This window comes from Numida meleagris, chromosome 20 (genome assembly GCF_002078875.1).
Source record: "Numida meleagris isolate 19003 breed g44 Domestic line chromosome 20, NumMel1.0, whole genome shotgun sequence".
Lineage (NCBI taxonomy): Eukaryota > Metazoa > Chordata > Aves > Galliformes > Numididae > Numida > Numida meleagris.
The window spans coordinates 2,014,010-2,036,128 of NC_034428.1; the positions used below are offsets into that span (position 1 = coordinate 2,014,010).

General features: G+C 38.2%; 1 protein-coding gene across 7 annotated transcripts in view; it reads left to right on the forward strand.

Annotated features, from left to right (window-relative positions):
• Positions 1-21,214, forward strand: part of GNB1 (G protein subunit beta 1) — a 36,023-nt gene extending 14,809 nt beyond the window's left edge. For 2 of the 7 annotated variants that reach the window (XM_021417633.1, XM_021417634.1), the window contains exons 2-12: positions 481-532; positions 7,910-8,017; positions 10,793-10,831; positions 12,148-12,254; positions 13,036-13,099; positions 13,718-13,880; positions 14,481-14,547; positions 15,987-16,188; positions 16,565-16,781; positions 18,991-19,102; positions 19,494-21,214. In XM_021417633.1, the coding sequence (XP_021273308.1) occupies positions 7,961-8,017; positions 10,793-10,831; positions 12,148-12,254; positions 13,036-13,099; positions 13,718-13,880; positions 14,481-14,547; positions 15,987-16,188; positions 16,565-16,781; positions 18,991-19,097 (1,023 nt within the window). In that variant the 5' untranslated portion in view covers positions 481-532; positions 7,910-7,960 and the 3' untranslated portion in view covers positions 19,098-19,102; positions 19,494-21,214. The remainder of the gene's footprint in view (positions 1-480; positions 533-7,909; positions 8,018-10,792; positions 10,832-12,147; positions 12,255-13,035; positions 13,100-13,717; positions 13,881-14,480; positions 14,548-15,986; positions 16,189-16,564; positions 16,782-18,990; positions 19,103-19,493) is intronic. The other 5 variants (XM_021417632.1, XM_021417635.1, XM_021417637.1 and 2 more) reach the window with 4 other exon arrangements.

The window sequence follows — 22,119 nt, forward strand, 5'->3', positions numbered from 1 at the left end:
GGAGGTTTATGCAGCTTCTTCTGATGAAATAGGTATCTTGATATTTAACTGTGCTTAGAAAGCAAGTGTACATCAGGAGCACTATTGAGCAGAAATAATTTCAGTGCTTAGAGAAAGGAGATTTTTGGAGGAGCGCTTTATAGCATGGAGAAAATTCCAGTCTTGTGTTGAGTGAGACTGTTCCGTTCTCACCATGAGCTCTGCAGTGCGGACGTCGGTTTCCCTAGAGGAGAGAAGAACAAGTGACCTGAGGATTCCAAGAGTTTTCTTAACAAGTGTTAAGCTTCTTGAGATGAGCAACTCTTGGTTGTGTCAGCATTAGTGGTGAAGCAGTGCCCCTCTCCTTCATGAAGACGAACCAGTTGTTCCCATTATATTAGCAGAGCAAGTCTATGCTTTGGTAGTTGAGTTTCTGCTGAATTTGTTACAAAATCTGTTGTTTCTTAATAATTACACTCATTTTGATGTTTTTCTTTCCAGAATTTACATGTTTGACAGCAGAAGTTGGCTTTCTACTGTAGTGAGAGAAAATGTAAGTAGAAGAACGAGGTAGTTCCTTTTTTCTAGTTTTTGAGAAACTTACGCTAACTTTCAAAAGCGGCTATCCAATTTTTTTTTAGTTGTTTTAGTCCATGCAAGTCTAAAATACCGATTTTCTACGTTAGTGATGTGGATTCACAATGTCAACAGGAAGGATTTAAAAATGGTCAGGAAACTTGCTAAATAATAGATGCTAGCGCCTGCCTGCCTTCAGAAGTGGAACTCGCAAAGCAGAGGGAGACCACAGATGAAACTGTTTCATCTCAGTGGGGCAGGGAACTGGGAGGAACAAAAGAGTAGAAGAGTTATTCTCTGATGAATGAAAAATTACTTATCAGCCATGTTGTGACGAAACAAGGCCACATTTCTTGTGAGCAAAGGAGCTCACCAGGCTGCTCTTTTGAGTGTTTTGGTATAATTTAAGTAGATATTCTGTGTAACCATAATTGTTACTAGTATTTTTTGGGTAAGTGAAACCTTTATTAGTTTGCAGGCTGTAACTTAGAATGTTTCTGCCTCTTGTGAAGTCCGTTAGTATGTGATAAGTTGTGTGAGAAGCATTTTCTCAGTGAGATTTGTGATTTATATTTACTATATATATAGCTGTTTTTTCAGAAAGCAATCTAGCCCCCGGGCTCTTTCTCTAAATGCATCTCCTGAGGTGTTCTCTAATTACTTACCTAGATCAAACCTAGATATCATCTGTGTTCTTTTTTGGAGGTGCAGACACTGGAACTGAACTCAGTGTTCCAGGTGTAGAGAAATCATGGCTTTAGACAGTGTCACTATGATATTGCCAGTATTTTCTGTCCTATTTTCTGTGTAAACTTCTGTTCTGATTTAACCAGTATGATGTATTAGGCAAGTAAGTCTTTGAGCTATTCTTCCCATGTCTTAGTATGTTTTTTTTCGCTTCAAATAAAGGTTCTATCCTGTGTCATCCCGTCCGTTTCTCACACTGTGTCCCCATATACCTTTCTGTGATCTGTACATGTGTGTACTTCACAATCTGAAGGCGCCTCTGAATCTTGATCTTCTATTTTGGGAAGAGAACACCGTGAGTTTGTCCTGCAGGCAATTAACAATCTTACTTATTGAGTGAGAGTCAAATAGGAATCAACGTGCACTTTTGTTTAAATAACAAGGAAAAGCAGCTTTTCAAAGTCAGTATGATATCAAAACACTGGAACTAACAGTGGATTGTGTGTAATTCCTTTGTCATTGCGAAAATGTACAAGCTGCTGTACATGTTACTAATAGGATTTATAGTATCTGATAGATTAGCACAGCTTCTTTTAATCAGATGACCTGCTATGAGACTGTTGGATAGGCATAATGTGGAGCCGTTCTCAGAGCTGTAAATTTTGGACTCTTGTTTTTCCAAATGATGCCTATTTCTTTCCTGACTGTTCCTTACATGCTGGAGTGATGTGAATTACCACAGAAGGTACTGAGGGGAAAAATACAGAATAGTCTGTTCATCTGGGAGAAAGGTGATTTAGCTGACCTGCTTATGAAATGGCTGTATTCAGGAGTTAATTTAACAATAAAAATATAAGCCCTCTGTGTTTACCAGACTTAGCATCAACAATGGCTTGATGGGATTACTTTACTTACGGATAGTAGCAAACAAAACTTCACCACCAAGGGATAGACCGTTCTAAATACTTGACTTAATTTGCTGTGACTTGAAAAGTCTGTGTTCTCCTTTAAGCTGTGGAGGTTATTCACAGCACAGGCTATGTAGGAGAGAAGCAGGCTCTATCTTTTCTACAGGAATGGAATGGAAAAATGAAATAAAAAATAAATTCTTTAGTAAATTTTGCCTCATTGCTCTCGTCAGATTAGAGAATCGTAGCTAAACAGCTCAAGGATACGTTTGGATGAAGGTCTGTTGTAGTTCAGTATAGGTAAGCATTAGTCTACACAGAGAAATGATGTTATTAATGATAGTTCAAGTAATTGGGCCTCATTGTATGAACAGTTTGAACTTTGGAAAGGATATTAAATATCCAACATTGAAATGGGTGGATTTGAGTTCTTAGCCCTTTAATTGTTGTCCTGTCGCTGTTTTCCAGGTGGTCAGCTTTGTCTTTAAATTGGAGTTGTTATACTGGGATCCTAAGCATGTTTGCATTTGTAGGAAGTCTTGGGAAGTTTCATAGATCTCATAAAGCTTTCTATTCATATTTGAAGATTCTGTGTAGAGTTGTTCAATATGTAAATGTCTACCTAGACATGAATCTTTTCTGCCTTGTATGGCATAAAGAAAACCGAAAATGGAAGTTGAGATGAGTGACATGATAAATTCTTTTACCACTTTTTAATTGCAAAACTTGATCATATATGGAGAGTAACAAGTTAACTGTTGTCAGTGCTTGTTTTTCCTAGCTGGGAAACAGGGAAACAATGTTTTATTCTTCTGCGGGTAACTTGTAAGAAGAGATTAGAGACTTGGGTCATTTGGAGTAGTGAAGAATAGTAAACTGCCTTGCAAGTAGGTGTATTACTGTCCCTAGCAAGAAGAGAATTATCTACAAGGTATACTTGTCAACAAGATTAGGGGGAATTAGGCTTAGAGCAGAGACACTTAAGCACATCAGCCTGTGGAAAGGTCTTGAGTGAGTTCAGCAAAGTGAATCTGTTATTCTTGAGAAGCCTGCCTTCAAGAGCACAGTAACGTGTTCACAGGAAAGTGAGGTAAGCATGAGCTTGACTGCTACCTACTTCATCACAGCTGTGGTGGTAATTTGGGAAAAGGAGTGAGGAGCTTGATTAGTGACTTTGTGCGAGGCTGACTTGACTCAGAAATGAAATAACTTGCTTCAAAACACCAGAAATAGAAGTATTATCCTTGTCAGACTTGTAAGTTTCTCCTGGACACCTTCTTTTAAAATGCACTTCAATGCCTTCAGAGCATGCCAAGGAACAAAAAAGTATTATTCTATGATATTAAATTGTGCTTGTTTCTGATGAGCCTAGATATCGTATATTGAAGCTTCTGCTGCTTCAAGTGCCTTTCCTGTATAATTTCTTTGCCTTGGCTGTTCTTGTTCTTGGTGAGAGCATTTGGTGTGCTGTAGTGATGCTGGGTTTTTTTTTTGGTATGCTGGTTACAATACCAGCAAGCTCTGCTGCTTTACAGTACAGCTGAGAAATTCAGATGAGGCTGAAAGGTTTTTTCCGCACAGGTTCATATTTTTGGCGTAAGTTCAATTGCATAAGATTTGGTGTAAAAGAAATAGGGAAATAGCCAAATTGGCTGGTTGGTTAACCCATAGATTTTACAGACCCATAAATCTTTCGGAACGCTCCTATATTTTGAAGCTCTTGGCTTCATTAGGATTTTCATTTCCTGAGTGTTAGTGAGTTCAGTCAAGTTGGCAGGAATTAGAACTTCCTGTTGATGTTCAGGCAACAAAGACTACAAAGGGAATGTGGAAATCTGGTTTAAACAATTCCTATTGATGCTGTGTCAGAAATGCAGTTCAGAGTGCGGAGTTGCTTGGAACGCATAAGGGCTGACTTGGAACACCAAATGTAAAAGTGTCTTTAATTTTGTGTTACGTATTTTTCTATATATATGGCATTGCAGGCTGGCAAGACATTGAGAGTTATAAGCATTTAGCTACTGATTGTCATGCAGCAAATATTGAAGCATGAGTTCTGGCAAGTGATTGGTGGTCAAGTTTCATAGAAGCCTTAACAGTTATGGTTATGTTCCTTGGACTCAGTGCTGTCTGCAGTAATGGAGACTTACCTTGTGTGTGGGTGTAAAAGCTTCATGGGGTGGTAAACCATCTTGAGATTATTCATTAAGAGGAAGCTGTCCTTAAAACATAAATGAATGACCGTCTTTTAACATGGAGTTCATGAATAAAGCGTTTCAGGAGCTTAGGTGTGCAGTAAACAGGGTATGTTGTGAGTATATATACATATGTCTGGCTAAAGGCGGTCATGAAATGACTGAAGGTTGCGTTCTGATCATAGTTTAATTCTTTTTGAAGGGATTTGGGCTGTTGTGCCCTTCTATAACCTTCCATAAAGTGGGAATTGGAAGGAAATTGCAGCAAGTGCTGAGGCAGAGCGCTGTCTTCAATTTGATGTGAGAGTTGGGAATAGAGCCTGTCTTCTGTAACAAGGCAACAGAGAGTTATGGCATGAGGCTTTTGATAATCTACTGGGGTTGGTGCTTGTGCAAAGGGAGCCATGTATGGCTGAAGTTACCATGGTACCCTATAAACTGTAGAACTGATTTCCTTGCAGCTTCGTACAGGTCTGAATCAGTGTTGCTGCTTGTGTTACCACTGGTCGAAAAACCTTGATGCAATCGAGCTGCTTCATCTGGCTTTGTCATTTGCAGTAACACCTTCCAGTATGTGCTGTGTTAAGCAATAAAGCACAAACGTGAAACGAGCTCATACGATTTAAACTGTGGATCATTTGCATACGCACAGGAATGAAACTACAAGGTTTGGTTTCGGTGAATTGAATTTCTTATGTGACTTTTCCTAGGGGTAGTATTCTTAGAATTGTAGACTCACCAAGGTTGGAAAAGACCTCCGTGATCGCCCAGTCCAACCGTCCACGTATCACCAATATTTCCCACTAATCCATGTCCCTCACTACAACATCTGAACGTTTCTTGAGCACCTCCAGGGGCGGTGACCCCAGTGCCTCCCTGGGTAGCCCGTTCCAGTGCATGACCACTCCTTTGGAGAGGAAACTTTTCCTAACATCCAAGCTGAATCTGCCCTGGTGATTCAGGGGAGATTTGCCATCAGAATCATTCTGGAGGCCGTTCCCTTTAGTCCTGTTGCTGGTTACATGGGAGAAGAGGCTGACCTCTGACTCACCACAGCCTCCCTCCAGGTAGCTGTAGGGAGCGATAAGGTCTCCCCTGAGCCTCCTCTTCTCCACACTAAATAATCCCAGTTCCCTCAGGCACTCCCCATGAGACTCGTGCTCCAGAGCCCTCACCAGCTGCGCTGCCCTTCTCAGAACACGCTCCTTCGGCCTCCTCTGATTCCATACATAGAAGTTTTGTTCCATTTAAATGCGAGAGAATTCTGTTGCATAGCACACAAGTTCTGGTAAGAATAAATTGACACTATTTTAAGCTGTATGCTGCACAATGACATACCTGCGTTGACTGACATTAGATTATTCACCCTATTATATTTTTAAATAAAGCTGTATGTAAATCTTCAAGGTAATTACCTGTAGCTCTGCAGCTGGAATTCTGTGTCCTAAATCTTTATCTTAATCCTATCGTTGAGTTGCTGTGACCTTGAGCAGAACGTTTAAGTTTTGGATTGTAATTTCTTTCTCTGAAATAGAAGTGATACCATCTGAAGTTCCTTGTACTCTGCCTGCAGAGGTTGGTATTTGCTTAGTGGGAATTGGGCTATATATTAACTGAGAGAATGGCAGAAATAGAATCATCTTAAGACGCTACAAGATCTGAAAATTTAATGAAGTTTATTTTTAAGAGCAGTCTTTAGAGTTTCTTAATTCCTTGGAGTGTAGTGCATACTGTTTCACAGTGTGACTGGACTGCAGCTGGAGAAAGTGATGGTCACGTGCTTAGAAACTGCAGGGAGACTCAACTATGGAGTGGCTTGCCTTTACATGTAGAATGAACAGAACATCTTGAGAAGCAGAAGAACACTGAAAGGAAAGAAAGGTGGTTAGAGGATAATAAAAGTCTGGGCGGGTCTTTTCTTAACTGGATTTTGGACTAAGCTGAACAAGCCATCTTAAAGGGCTTAAAGATGACCCTGGAGCCAGCAGAGGGAAAGAGACCTGGTTTCACAAGGAAGTGAAGGGCTTTAAAGGTATGAGTGGGGATTTTGAGACAGAAACTAAATGAAATTCCTTCTTTAAAATACTCTGGGTATAAACTTGTAAGTGATGAAATGGCAAGATGAGACACTTAAGTTCCTTGAGGTCCTCAGTTTAGAACATTAGCTACTACAATGAGATTGTGGAGTTACGTATGCTTATATGAAATTGCTCTATTTAGAACGTCAAAGCTCTGTAGACACTCAGAAATCATCCTGGGCTTTCCCCTTGGGAAGGGCTGTCTAAGAGCTTTAGGAAAAAACCGAAACCCTCACGCTTGCCAAGATAAATAAGCTGATTAAATCTTAACGAAATAATATGTAAAGCTGCTAGCAAAGCATTTGCATTATTTAATAATAAAGGGTCAGTTCTGGCTAATAAGGTGTTCTCAGCTACCAATAGTGTGTTTTGTGTATTTTTTTTCTAATAACCTGTAGGTACTCTACCTAGATTTGAAAATGAATCTAATACGCTTTTCTCCAGTAAAGGGCAAACTTTGTTAACGCAGTTCTTCAGCATCTTACATTTACATCAGATGTGCAGAAGTTCTTCCACTAAATTCAGCTGCACTTAGGCCTCTTCAGGTATAGAATGCTAGTGAAAATGCCAGCATCATGCCAGCGTGGAAATAGCAGTGTATTTCTAGAACGGATTTATAAAGCTAAGCAATGTGCTTGATGGAAAATGTATATGCTCATTATAATAGAAAACAGCCCGTGTGTTGAGGAGCTATATGCAGAGTGGTTGAGAGGGTTCAGTGATGATCTTTTCACTGAGGCTTCATTTTTTGCTGCAGAGCACGGTGACGGTGGTATGTTAGTAAGTAATTTGGGACCTAGTAATGGCTGGAAAACCAGGTGTTGTAGCAGAGACGTGGCTGTTAGCAGCACTTGTTTGAGCTCCTTCCTTCAACCTAACATTGAAAAAAAAAATGTTAATCCTATTCTGACAATATATCAGTGCTGGAATCCTTTCTGGGAAATCTCAGGGGACGTGTTAACAATTGGCAAGAAAAAACCTCAACAACACTTGTGAATGATCTTCTTTTATCCATGTGCTAGAACACATTTCTCATAACTGCCGTGTTTCAGACAGTTCATAAGGGCCTTTTGACAGCGTTTTGCAATTGCCTGTCAGTATCCAAATATTTTCAGTTCTAATTTTGTGTCCTACGGAGATGTTCTGGCTTTCCTGTCTAACCTTAGTATTACCTGCTGGAAGAGCCACTCTTGGTAAATTTGAGTTTATGAAAAACTAAATCCAAATGAAAGAGAAGATGCAAAAAGAGACCTGGAGGAAAAGGAGTAAGTCCAAAAACCATTCTCTTTACTGTAGATGGAAAAAATACTAAGCTAACACTGTATTTTGAAGATATTTCAGAGATAGTCACATGTATTTTGAGGCTTAAAAAAAAAAAAAATCAGTGATTGGTTTATAAGTACTTTTTGAGATAACTCAAAGTGTCTACTCAGTTAATTTAAATCTATGACTTCTACTAACTCTTCTGTTATCACTTGCCTTTCAGATTTCCGGTTGTTTGAGAGGTGGCAGCGAAGCACACCTTTAGCACAGGAAAATGAGTGAGCTTGACCAGTTACGCCAGGAGGCTGAGCAACTGAAAAACCAAATCAGAGTACGTATTTCATCAGTGGGTCTTGAAGCTTACAAAAAAGATTTGTGCATCTTGACGTTGGTAAAGATGGACAGAAATGTGATGCGTTAAGTTTTCTTCCACGGTGTCAAGAGTTAACGAGGTCAGAGTTAATGTAATGAACTTTAGGAAGTTCATGTGTATGCAGCTTTTTTTAGAAAATTGCTTTTTGGTCCTTAATGTTGCTCAGAAAATGATACCTACACAAGTAAATGCACAAAATGGATAAGATTGGATTAGGTCATGATGAATGGTTACTGAAGTTTTTCTGAGCCAGGCCATAAGCAGTGTTTCCATTTATCTTTTGGTATTTGTTTCACTTGCTCTTTTCAAGTGTAGTTCTGAGGAGCCTAGCTAAATGAGAATGTATTTGGGGCACTAAGTTGGTTCCGGATAATGACCTGGTGCTGAATAAATAGTCAAGCAGTAATTCAGAAACGTGTACTTTGTTTCCAGTAACTCTGTGAGAAAACAAGCTGAACAATGAAGATGATTAAAACTTCCTGAGCACGGTTGAGAGTTTATGTAAACTCTATCTGTGGGCTGTCTTGTGAAATGGCAGCATGAAGGTGAAGACTACAGGAGTGTTAGTGTATTGTTCTGAATAGATGATGTGTCTGTTCATTTTCTGTTACTGAGTAAAAGAAGGAAAGCAGTCTGTTTATTTAAAGAAACAATGTAGTCCAAATGACATTTGTTTTAGATTTAATTTGAAAAATGTATGATGAAACCTAACATGAACTGGAGTGCAGTCAGTATTGTAATTCATTGTGGGGGGAAACATAACATATGCAGAACAAAGTTTGATCTATTCTTCCACAATGAATTCAGTGACTATAAATGACTTTAATATGGACCCATTCTAAATGTTCACTGATGCTGAGATTCACAGGGTCTTTGTCGAAGTCTTATGCTTTAATAGGAAGGACATCAAAGATAGAACAGCTGAAACTGTCTGATGTCTTCTTCAGTTTGGTCTCCCCGTATGTATTTAACTCTTTTTACGGGAAGTTCTCTTGCAACTTGTTTGTTGAGGTAGGTTGAAGATATAAAAATACTCTCGTATCTTGAAAGTTTAAAAAAAAAAAAACCAAAAAGAAAAACCCAACAAACCTCCTCTAGAAAGTGAAACAAAAAACTACTGGTTGTTTTTGTACACGATAAGTTGAGATGTTTAAGATAAACTCTGAAATACAAGCTATGACAGGATTTTAATTAGTAGACTGTGGCTGAAGTTATACTTGGTTTGCTTTACCATCCCTTCTTGCATATTCCTTCCATTAGTCTTCAGCACCTGTTCTCTAAATATTCTGCCATATTTGGTAGTGATTGAATTTTGCATAGACCTGAGAAGAGTTTTTCTACTACTGTCCTTATTATGAAGAAGTAGTCTTTTAATCTAGGAGCCAACAAAACTAAGTAAAGTTAGTGCCTGCCTCAGATTAAGTTAGTAGTGCTTGTCTTCATTGTTCCATCTCTGTTTCAAGCATTATTCATGATTTTTAATGTGTAGGAAGTATCTTTTTTTTCCACAGCTTTCTGTCCAGCCAGCACACAGGAAGTATCTGAACTGACTGCAGAGCTCAGATTTGTCACTAGTCTCTAACTCCACAGAATGGATCTCTGTACACTCTATTGCAATGCTTACCAGTCTGGATATATTGCTCCAGCCCCTTCAGACATAAAAGCTGCCTAGAAAAAGAGAATAGAGTGTATTACTGCATGAAAGCACGTAGAAGTGCTGCTGTTACGGAGTAGCGTTTGTGCTGGAATGAGCATAAACAGATTTATTAGTTTGACAGTTTGCTTCAGGTGCCTTTAGTCTTCATTTAATACTTTTTAAAATTTCCGAGGGACTGAGCAGAACACTGGTCACGTCTTAAACTAAATTCTGCTACTGGAACTCCTACACAGATGCACGTGTGGGAGCACGCATCCACACAGACTGTGTGTTTGCATGAGCTTTTTAAGCACGGTGCAGCCAGGTACTACTAACTGGTAACCATTAAACCATGTGTGCTTCACAGGAGTGAACTGAAAAGGCTTGGCCAGTTATTTTCCCTGCTGCTAGCTCAGGATAATTCTCCAAATTAGGTCTTCCTAGGTGGAAAAAATCCACTCAGTCTCAACGATAAGCCTTAAAGTATTTCCTTTGGAAAATTGTTTTATTACCCAGTATTTCTTACAGCAAAAGTTAAGTTCTCTAGCTGATGTTTTCTTTTTCCAAGCTGCGTTCTTTCTGCTCAGTTCTCCAGTTCAGAAACTTTTTTCAGATCTTCATGTTTTTCAGATACTAGGTTTAGTTTTGTTTTCTCCTCGAAGTTGTGTGTACTTCTCTTACCTCTGCAACTGAAAATTCTCATGTAACTAAAATAGCTGAGTCCCTTTGAGCTAATTCTGTCCAAACAATGTATTACTGTAGAGCAATTTGTTAACTAAAATATAATTTGTATGTAGCTGGCTTGATTAATGAACGCATCTCCTGTCTCATTTTTTCCTGAACGTGGTAGAAGTTGCATGTCATTATGGCTGGAATCTTTTGCCGGATGTGAGGCTTCACGACAAGGAAATCTCAAATGCTCAGCATGTTTTGACAGCAGACTGTCATGTTATGTTCGTGCTGCAGTTACGATGGGTCCCTTCTGAATAACAAGCCAAAATGCTTTCTAAACATTATTTTGTGACTACTTGATTAACTTGACAAAACAAAGATTGAATAGAACTGCTTCTGAGTTCCTTAACTTTATTCTGTTGCAGGATGCTAGGAAAGCGTGTGCAGATGCCACCTTGGCTCAGGTAAGCATTTATGAGTTTAACATGAATTATGAAAGCATGTTTCCTTAACAAAAAGAAAATATGCTATAAAAGGGTACATCCAAATGGGTTTTCCTCTATTTTTTTTTAAATTTTGCCTTTAGGTAGTTTCTTCAAGAAACATATGTGGTGCTGATGTCCAGTTTCTGAGAGCAGTAACCTTGAGTGATACTTTCTTGAAGAAACCACTCAGGGCTGATCCCTACTGAAGGGAGCTCTGGTATTTTGCCTCAGATGTGGCAGCAGCACAGTTGTGTTACTGGGACTCTCAGAAACATAAGACCTCTGAGGTTCACCTGCTTGTGCATTGATGCCCAGACTTTGAACCTGAGTTGATACGTCTGCATGTTGCTGTGCTGTCCTCTTTCTATTTTGTTAACGTGGGAGAGGGAAACTTGTATTCTGTAGTACGTCTCTTGGAGATGGTATGGTAGGTACATTTGAGTGTACTGATCTTGTGATCTTATTTTATGAGGCACAATGCTGCATATTTTCCAGGATGAAAGTGTGCAAAAAAAAACAAAAAAAAGAGGTGTGGAGGGAACAAAGGCAAAATACTTTCGTATTACTAACATGGAGTGTGTCCATGATGAGGATTTTTGTGTCAGGGAAGTGCTTTTTTCGCAGTGCTGATGGCCTCTGAAAAGAAGCAGAGACGCTCACTAATTCTGTAACATGGAGACATGAGAAATATGCAGACAATATCCATAAAACAAACTTGCATACTCTTGGATTTGTTGAGATGTGTACTTGTTATATTACGGGAAATGTGTCCTGGTTTGGGGGAGTTTTTTTGATTGGTTTTGTTTTTAACTAGTACTTTTCTTCAGGCTGGAGAAATTACTGATATTAAACGTAGCTGCATAAGGACAGCTGAACTAATTACTTCCTTATGTTGCTATTTACTTACTCCAGAGACTACTTTTATCTTCCAAAAGTTAAATAAAACAGGAATGATGTGATTATTGTATTCCAGTATTTGGAATGGAAGGTCATCTGGATCTGGAAGTGAGTTACACACTCATCCTTCAGAAGTGGAGGCATGTCTAAAGCCTGAAATAGTGCACCCCATGCTCCTGTGTCGGGGGGGAATCAAAATGGTGGTTTCTATAAAGCAAGTACTGCATGAAACAAAGTAATTCTTGATTAGGCATTAAGAAAAAAATTGGTTAGTATAAAAAACATAGAGCTTCTTGATTTGCATTGCACTGCTCATTTAAATGTCATTGTGTACGATGTGTGTTTTTTGGTGGCACTATGAAGTGATGAACTCAGTGGATGGTACAATTCTATTTCAGATCACAGCCAATATTGACCCGGTGGGGAGAATTCAAATGCGCACTAGGAGAACGCTCCGGGGACACCTGGCCAAAATTTATGCAATGCACTGGGGGACTGATTCCAGGTGGGCTCACTGTGCTGGGGAAAGCTGGGTGCATCGAACTGTTATTTTCCTGTTCTGCCACTAGGATCCACTAGTTGAGAAAGAATTTAGGCAACCAAGAGAGCTTGGAAACAGTTAATATAACTTTTTTTTTCTTCCTGGTACGTGTGGTTTTGTCATCGGAATCTAAATTTATTTAAAAAATGGGGATTCAGTCTCTTTGTCTGGCAGAAGTGCATCATGACAGCTGTAAGATATAAGCTGGATTTAAGAAACAAACAAACCACCAAGACACGAAAGCACTTCAGTGAGTGCACTGTGTTTGGTCAGAAGAAGAGTCATGGAACAAATCTGAATACCGTATTGAACTGTTTTCTCTGAAATTACTTACACAAGGAAAAGACTGAAGAGATGCTCCATGCCGGTATTCCAACCTATCTTTGAACATACTAAAAGTATGTAAAAGATCTCTGAGCAATTAACTAGTATGTTATGTGTCAAACAATTGCTGATTGGAGAGTGCTGATGCAAGTTTTTTGCCTCAGTTTTCAAGGTTGTTATGTAGCTAGAGTTATTCTGAAAACTGAATGTGTGGACATGCTGATGCTCTGGTACATATTTCCATAATATTTCACATTTAAAATTGATGATTCCAAAATAATTTCTTAAGTGTTGGTAGCTAGAATTAAGTAATGACATGCTGTACTTAAATGGTACCTTAGCTTTGACAGTGCAGACAATGCTATCAAAATACATCCCTTGTCTTCCTGCAATGACTGTTTACCACCTGTTTCCTCTTCAGGCTTCTAGTTAGTGCCTCCCAGGATGGCAAACTTATAATTTGGGACAGCTATACTACAAACAAGGTAAGATTAACTGTTAAGTTGATATATAATACAATTATTAATAGAAAGGAGGGAAGTACTATCTGTCATGATTTTGACTGCATTGCTTTGGTTGACCAAAGCCTAAATCTTGGTTTCTCCAAAACAGTAAGGAATGTAGCAGTGTTTTAAGTGTTTTGTGTATGAAAATATGCACCACAAACAGAAAACAACAAAATGAGGAAGTTAGTTAAATACTAAGTCTTTGTTTGCTGTGGGTTTCCAAAGTAGGATTTAAATGGCTGTGAGAGTAACAATTTCCTTACTAGCTCATTCATAACATAGCATCTAAGCCTGGAATTGGCAGTTCTGCTGATTGTACTTGGAAGTCAATATTTTCCTGAACCTACTGCAAACTAATAGTAATCAGAGTGCCGAAATAATTAGATTTTTACCAAAATTGCCTATTAAGCTGAATTCAGGAAGGGCAGATCTGAGGTTTGAATTACATGTTCACGTGGTCTGACAAGCTATGTATTTTCCTCTCATCCTTTTGGCCAAAAGATGTACTGCTAGAGACGGAGGGAAACGAAAACCTGCTGATGGTAGATAATTGTAGCAGTTGCTTTGTAGATGAAGTGTTGAATGTGTTTGTTTCAGGTGCATGCTATTCCCCTGCGTTCATCTTGGGTCATGACTTGTGCGTATGCGCCTTCTGGAAACTACGTGGCTTGTGGTGGTCTTGATAACATCTGTTCCATTTATAACTTGAAAACTCGTGAAGGGAATGTACGTGTCAGCCGTGAGCTAGCTGGTCATACAGGTGAGTATGTACTCAGCATGGCCTAGGTTACGTAGGCACACAGTGAAGCCTTTTTTTCCACATGTGACATTTGAGTTTTGTTGGAAGGTTATCTTACTGCTGCCTGGTGTAGGATGACAATACATTATTTCAACTCTTTTTTTGTGTTAGTCCTTCTACTTTTCTTGGCTTTTTTTGTTGGTTTTTTTTTTTTAAATTTACTTTAGGAACTAAATCTCCCTTCTTGGTAAATGAAACTTCTAAATAATTTTCCCTCTTGCCTCCAACTTCACCTAGTTTCAGTAAGGTAGTCCCAAAACAGAATCTATCCTGCTCTGGTTAAGCTACCTTATTAATTTTCTTTTGTGTTTAGATTAATTTGCTATGATACTAGTGTATCGTTACACTGTTGTAATGGTTGAATTAGACACAATCAGTAAAGAGCCAAAATATTTTTTGTCTTAAATTTCAGAGGCTTCTGTATAAAAATTCTGTTGTATTTGAGGGTTCTGTAGTAGTTCTTCCTGCATCTTCCGGGAAGGAAGCAGAAATGCATAAGCTGGTATGCAGTGTGAAGTGTAATCTCTGGTTTTATTCTTTGACTTTCTGTTTTGCTTTCAGGATACTTGTCATGCTGTCGTTTCTTGGATGATAATCAAATTGTTACCAGCTCTGGCGACACCACTTGGTAAGCAGTAAAATTGTGACATGATTGTCAGTAATGACTTTGCATACTTCAAGTCTGTTGAAATAACTTTTTCATAAAGGTGGCAGTCATCCAGGATATTAAATGTGATTGATTATTGCTTATAAGTCACATTTTTGCTCGTAATGGAAGACTTGATCTTTTAGGCTGTTAGCTTTGGCTGTTCAGTTAAGCCTGTGCTCTCAATTGACCTAGTTTTTTTGTGATAAAATGATATGTAGACTTTTTGGGTATAATTATTTGGCTTTCAGAAATAAGTGACTTTTCTCAAAACACTTGAATATTCAGTATTAAGTGCAGTTTTTCTTACAAAGTCATATTTAGATGTTTTTAATCTGAAATTGTGCAGAAAAGCTCCTAGAAAATATTCTCCACTGACAGCAGGTGCATTTTTTTTCCTGAGGTGAATGTGGGTGTATGTCTTAATAAAAACGCTTCTGAATGAGAAAAGGCCTCAGTCTTCTTTTCGTTAGCTTTCATATTATATCTACTTCTTAAAATCAATACAGATCTCCCAGGCAGCAGTTATTCCCGCAAAGGTTGTCTAATAAATAGCTCTCCTACACGGCCTCAGTCTCTTTGAGGGCCCGTGTATTAGTCCACTGATTCTGAGTAACTGATGAATGTAGACATTTGGTTTTTTTTACCAAAATGTTCCTCAACATAATTTTAAAGACAAAAAGGATCTGTTAAAACAGGGCTCATACAAGACAATGTAACTGTTTTCAGGGGTTCTCATAGTGACTTGACAGTTGTTTGGATAACAGTTTGTACCTCAGATCAGCCAAGCTTTGAGAAGAATGACAAAGTGCAGTGACCTTCTGTTTGCCTAGTGCAAATCTGCTGCTGATGGATCTGGTTTATTGAGAAGTTAGACAGAAGTTAAGGGATGATAGTGCCATTTCATCACTTCATACTCTTTGATTATCAGAGTAGCAGTGATTTTGCTGTCTTGGGAAAGCAATTTTAAGACAAGAGACATAATTTACAAAGTCACGTGTCCTCAGTGAGTTTTTAAGAGTGGGAAAGGCTGACTTGACTTCTGCTGTAGTGTTACCACTGCTGCTGTATGCATTGGACTGTCAGACCATTGCTGTGGCTCAAGAACTTCTGTATATAAACAGCTGTGAACATGGGCCATTTTTTGCCCTGTTCTGCAGTTTAGAAACCTTAATACCTTAAAATTGAAGAGAGCTTTTAAAATCTGCATAGTTATCATGTAATAATATCTGTAAGTGGTTGAAAAAATAATGTGGTTCTACTCTTACTGTATTTTTGTTAATACGTCATGGGCTTTTATTTTCAGTAGAGATATAAATTGACAAGTTTAGATGAAAATTTGTCTAGACCTTCTAGTAGAAGGCACAGAAGATAGGGGCGTGAATGGCTTTTTAATTGTACCTTTTAATTACTCTTTCAAGCGCTCTCTGGGACATAGAAACTGGTCAGCAGACAACTACATTTACTGGGCACACTGGAGATGTCATGAGTTTGTCTCTGGCTCCTGATGCTCGGTGTTTTGTTTCCGGTGCCTGCGATGCCTCTGCCAAACTGTGGGATGTTAGAGAAGGAATGTGTCGGCAAACCTTCACTGGCCATGAGTCGGACATCAACGCCATCTGTGTATGTATCAGCTTGAACAGAGGACATAGGATTTCAATTTGTTTTCTTATATTCCCTTGCTCTTGGCTCATAAGCATGTACTGTATGATGTAATATTGTGGAATATTTTCTCTTAATGTTTTCTGCATCAAGTCTAGCTTGGGAGCTAGGGGAAAGCTCTATTCCAGATGTACGGTTTTGGAGTACTCCTGAGACAACGGGCTCTGTGCCTGGAATGCCGGATGAAAAGCATTTTGTATGTCTGTAACTTCTCTTTTCCCAGCATAACATATTTTGCAGCTTTTGAGTAACTTACCCATTTTATCAGCCACTCTTTAAATTAATTTGAAATCTTTTTTCTTTTTTTTTCCCCATTCTTCTGTGCCCCCTACTGAAGTTCTTCCCCAATGGCAATGCATTTGCCACAGGCTCGGATGATGCTACATGCAGGCTCTTCGATCTTCGGGCTGATCAGGAACTTATGGTTTATTCACATGATAACATCATCTGTGGCATCACCTCTGTAGCATTTTCCAAGAGTGGACGTCTCCTCCTAGCTGGTTATGATGACTTTAACTGCAATGTTTGGGATACGCTGAAAGCTGATAGAGCAGGTAAATGTATTTGGTTTAAAATGTGAAAAACAAAGATAAAGTTTTGGGAATAGGAATTATCTTTTTAGACTTAGAAATTGTTTTACATATCATCTGTTGAAGGCAATGCAACATACTGTCCACCTCCTCTGTGGAGGGCTTACACTTGCTTGACATCAATATTGACACAGTAGCACATAGAAATACTACGAGCTGGAAGCCAATAGCCCTTGGTAGTCTGTCTGCTCTTTCATATTTCACTGAACAGTTGCATTGATTTTATGACATTGTAATTGTTAAGCAGCAATTTGTGGTCACTGATTTTCATCATCTCCAAAGTTACTTGTAAAGGAAGCACTTCCAGAAAGTTTTTCATTAGAAATTCACTCCTTAGTTATTTTGTGTAAACTTTTAAAATTGTGGGTTGTTTTAACTATTAATGGAATAGCACTTTAGCACGTGCTGATAAAAGGATCATCAAAGATGTTCCCACATCAGTCGCTCTACCTGCTTTGTAGGAGGTTTTGCTACTCATTAACGTGGCTATTAAGGTGAAAGAATGATCTTGTATGATATTTATTTGAAGCAGAGTCTTTAGAAGCAAACAGAAAACAAAGATTTTGCAGATTATCTTTTGAAGAAATAAATACGAACTTTCCTCTACAAAAGTTAAGTCAATTAAACTGGAGTTCTTTAAAAACAAAACTCTTAGGGGGGTTGAAAAGAAAGAGTATCAGTTATGCCACAAATGTTTTGATGTTGTGTTGTCATCCCCTGTTCTGGTGCAACGACCTACTCTGTTATTGAGTATGGTGTTTCTAAGACTATCTGTTTTAAAAGCAAACAGAAAACAGCAACCCAGCAGAGCATCTCTTGATGTGGGGCTGTAAGGGTTAGTTGCAAGTATGCTACTGTTTAAACTGATTTAAACAGCTGCTTTAAGTTTTGTTTATTGAAGTGATCTGAGCAGAATTTACACTTCTGTACTGCCTGATACTGTGTTAAACATCTTTGTAGCTGATGTACTCAGAACAAATTGTGTAAGCCTTCTTGGCTCCCTTTGTTTTATTGAATTGCAGCACTTACTGATGGTGGTGGTGGACTGTGAGCTCCAATATATTAATACTATTTCTACAGCAAATTCTGGTAACTCCCAGGTACTTGGGTCAGCTCTGGCAGTTGGCTTCTGTATCATACTTAATTTTAGAAGATTTTATCGTCTACTTCAACACTTAGAATTTGGTTTCTGCTGCATAAGAGCAGAATTCTGTGCTGAGGCTTAGACCGTTATACAGATTTAATAGGATCTGGAGATTAATGGTGTTACACTCAGTGCTCTGTTACTTCAAGCATCAAGAATCCTTGTGTAGGAAGGAGTGATTTTTCCATGGAAGAGTTAAAAATACTAGTTCTTCAAATGTACTGGTGTGTGTGAGGACTAAAGCTTCATAGTGTAAGTAGAGGGGGAAAGCCCCAAAATATGAAGGAGAATCTCCTGTGCAGTGTAATTGATGTAATCACTGTCCTCAGTCTGTCAGAAATATCTTAGCTCAGTGCAATGGGCTGAGTGGAGATTGAACATAAATAGTTGTTCTTGTTACCTCCTTGAAACTGGTAAATTAAATGTAACAGGAAAATGTTGGCTTCGATATCTTTGCTGTTTAGCATCCCAGTAGAATTTTTTTTAATAGTACTGTAATTGATTTTCAGATCTCCATATTGGCAAAAACTGTATAGGTGTTGAAGTCTTGTAAGTGCTTGTAAACATTGTCAGTGTAAAATAGATGGAAAACGCTTCAGTGTTCAGAACATATTTCAGCTTCTTGTTTTGTGGGTTAAAAATTCTGTACAATCAAATTGATCTTTGTCACTATGGAGAGGAAATGCTAGCAACAGTGTGATGTGTGGTTACACTTCATTACTATGACACTGACAGGATTCTCAAGGCAGTGATTTCGCAACTTAAACCCGTAAGGTCGTAACTTGGGGAATATACAAGTAGAATTTTGGAGCCAAGCATTTTCTGCATTACTTCCTTGTGAACCCACCTCGTTGTTTCTGAGTTTGTGCTTCAAGAAGCAAAGGCATTCAAAAATCTAAACCATACTTGTTCAGAATTCTTGAAGGTATAGGATGAGTAGTTGTAGTGTGGCTACCTCGCTGTTAATTGAACAGAAATAAGAAAGCATCAGAGCAATGTGACACGTTTCTTGCATATTATTGTTTATAGGTGTCCTTGCTGGTCATGATAACCGTGTCAGTTGCTTAGGTGTGACTGATGATGGCATGGCAGTGGCAACAGGATCATGGGACAGCTTCCTCAAGATCTGGAACTGAAGTAGGTAGGTGTCATTATAACACTGTCCTCATAGGGTACTCGGTGCTTTTTTTCCAGGTCCAAACAGAACTCTTCTACTGATGCTGCAGTCATATAATTGAAGTTAGGAAAGTCACTTGGGGGGGGAAGTTTTTCGTGGTCTTTTTTTGTTGTTTATGTGTTTTTAGAAGGCTGTTTGTTTAATGTATGCAGTAATGTTTTTGTTGTGAACTACTATTTTATTTTTCTCTGAGGGATGACTGGTATGGTCTTCTGAGGCTGGGTTGGTAAATAAATGGCTTTCTTAAGAACAGTGGCATAATGGCTGAATGCATCAGTGGGTAGCGAGAACAAAGTTTGAAACTTGACTACAATTTGTCTAAGTGCAAGTCTTAATAAATCTTTCTGTGTGTTAGAAGAGCGGCGGACTCCGTGACTGGAAGAAGTTTCCAACGACTGAAAATTAAAAATGATAGCATATTCAATCCAACTATACTAACTTGGACCCCCATCCTCCCCAACTTCAAAGGGCAAGATCTTTTCCGTCTCCTGTTGCTGAAATTGAAGAGCACAATTACCTTTCCAAGAAGAATTTCTGTGTTGTAAGCAAAATGAAATAGTGCATTCCTTTTGGGACCATTTTTTTTTTTGTCTTGAGAAGTTAAAAAATCAAACACTATCATAAAAGCATGACCAGAGAATAAACTTGAGCATAATTGTGAAACAGTTAGCTTTCACTGTAGTTTCCAAGTTGAAGTTAAGGACTGTATCTCACACACTTGCAAATTTTAAAGTCATGTTTGTAGCGGGATTTTTTTCAAGTTTCCTTTTTAAATACATTTGTTTATGTATTTAATTGAGCAAAACAAGGGAGTCCTAGCCCAGAGCATCTGGGGGTTGTTAACGATGTAAATTTAGTCCCTACTTTTTTTATTTTATTTTCTAGTACCACAGATAATTGTTGCACAAAACTTGGCATATATAGGATAACGTTAAGCAGTAAGGTAACCAAGCACATGCTGTTCAAGGTAATGAATGCTTGTTTAAAGAATCCTTTCACGTTTTATGGATAACAAATGCAATCCTTGGTCCCTCCTACCCCCTCTTTTCACCACACTGATTTTTTTTAATCTGTTTTGGTTTTGTCCACTTGAAAGGGCAGTTTATATATCCTAACACTATCCTGTAGTCTCAACAACCAGGAATCTCTGTTTTCAAAAGAGACCTATCCTACACTTGGGTATTGAGTCAATTCTTTGTGTATGAAATGATGTACAAATCAATGTTTTGAAAATAATGATCTTGAACTTTCTAAGTTAAACAAAAAAAAAAACCTTTTTTGATTGTTTGCCATATTGGGTGGGTTTACTCTTAGAATCGCATGCTGTAGAAATGCTAAAAAGTGCATATTGGACTAAGTCCTTAGATGTTTTTTTCTTTGAAAAAATAACCTGTTTAAAAACTGTAACCATTGTTGCTGTATTCATTTATTGTTGCTACTCTGTGCATAAATCTATGAAGAACTCAAGTAAAAAGCTATGCACGTTTTGGAGTAGCGTGATAAGTCACTTTTTTTTTTTAAAAAAAAAAAAAGAGAAACAGCCTGTTCAAACAATCGCTGTCAAAGATTTGGGGTGTGGGAGGAGGGAACCTAAACCATCTTCTTTATAAAATCAGTTCCTCACAGCCAGTTCCTCTTGTAGGATGAGTCCTTTGCATCTGATTAGAATCATTTTTGTAACGAGCAGGTTTTCCTGGCTTTCTTTTCAAATAAAATGTTAAAAGCAGCAGTGTTTGGACAGCGGATTGTTCTGTTAAACTTTCCTATCTTCTCACTGTATCCAGAAATGCTCCTTCCTAGCAGCAGTAGTAGCTTTTCTCCATTTTGTTTTTTCTGCAACATTCTGTACAAAAATGTGCTGTAATTGTGCGTTAGGCCTGGATTTGGCATAAAAGATGAATTCCTTCTTTCTCTCTTTCATGAAACTACTCTGTAGAGCTTTTTCCACACCCTGTATCCCTCTTCACCTTTTGTATTTAATTTTAAAGTCAGTGTACTTCAAGAAAGCTGGATGCAAGATAGATACTATATTAAAATGTAATGTTATTTAAGATGTAATAAAGCAGTTTGACATGAGTTTTGACTGATCTGTTTGGCAACTTATTGTTCTACTTACAAAACTGCTTCTGGCAGGAGAATGAGTTATGGAATATATGAGAGGTCAAAACATGTCTTTAATGGCTCGGTATTTTAATTGGGTGTTGTATGTACTGTGTTTGAAAGGTCTCAACTGTATACATGTGAAAAGGTGCAGTCTTGGTGGTTGTTTTTTTTTTCATTTTTAGAGCTAAAAACACTTGCAAGATGATCTAAAACCTTCACTTTTTTTTTATTAACAGGAAGTATTTAAAAGTTGCCAGCAATATTTGAAACTGTATATGTGAATGTGATATGTGCTAATGCAGAATTTAATGATACAGTACGTAGGTGGAGTTCAGTGGCTGTAGGGATTTTTCTTCCTCTGTTCTTAATTATTTAGGATGATTTTATTGCTAGGCCTTTTCAGGAGCGTAACTGAAAACTGGTGGCACTCCCTTAGCTCAGGTTCCAAACAAAAATAGCTGATGTGATTTGCATTGGTATACATCATGAAAATGTTTTGTGGAATATATATTGAGTGTAACACCTGAAGCAGGAAATCACGGAGCAAGATGTTTAGTAACTTCTTAAACTTTTGTGCCCTTTAATAGGAAATGAATTGAGTGGAACATCTTATGTTACTGCCATGTGAGGATCTGGCCAGATAAGCTCAGTTGTCAGTGTTAGCTGTCCTTACTGTAGATATTGAGAAGGGTAAGTAGCTGTCATTTTAATGCTCAATAAGAGTAAAGTCTGCACAAGACAGCATTATATCTAGAAAAATCTTTTCATTTTATACCCACAAAAGTAAAGTTCTGCAACAAGTCTTTAAAGATGCTGAAATGCAGTTGGTTTAGCAACTTGGTATCAGTCCACTTATGACCCTTTTTTTCTTCTTGGTG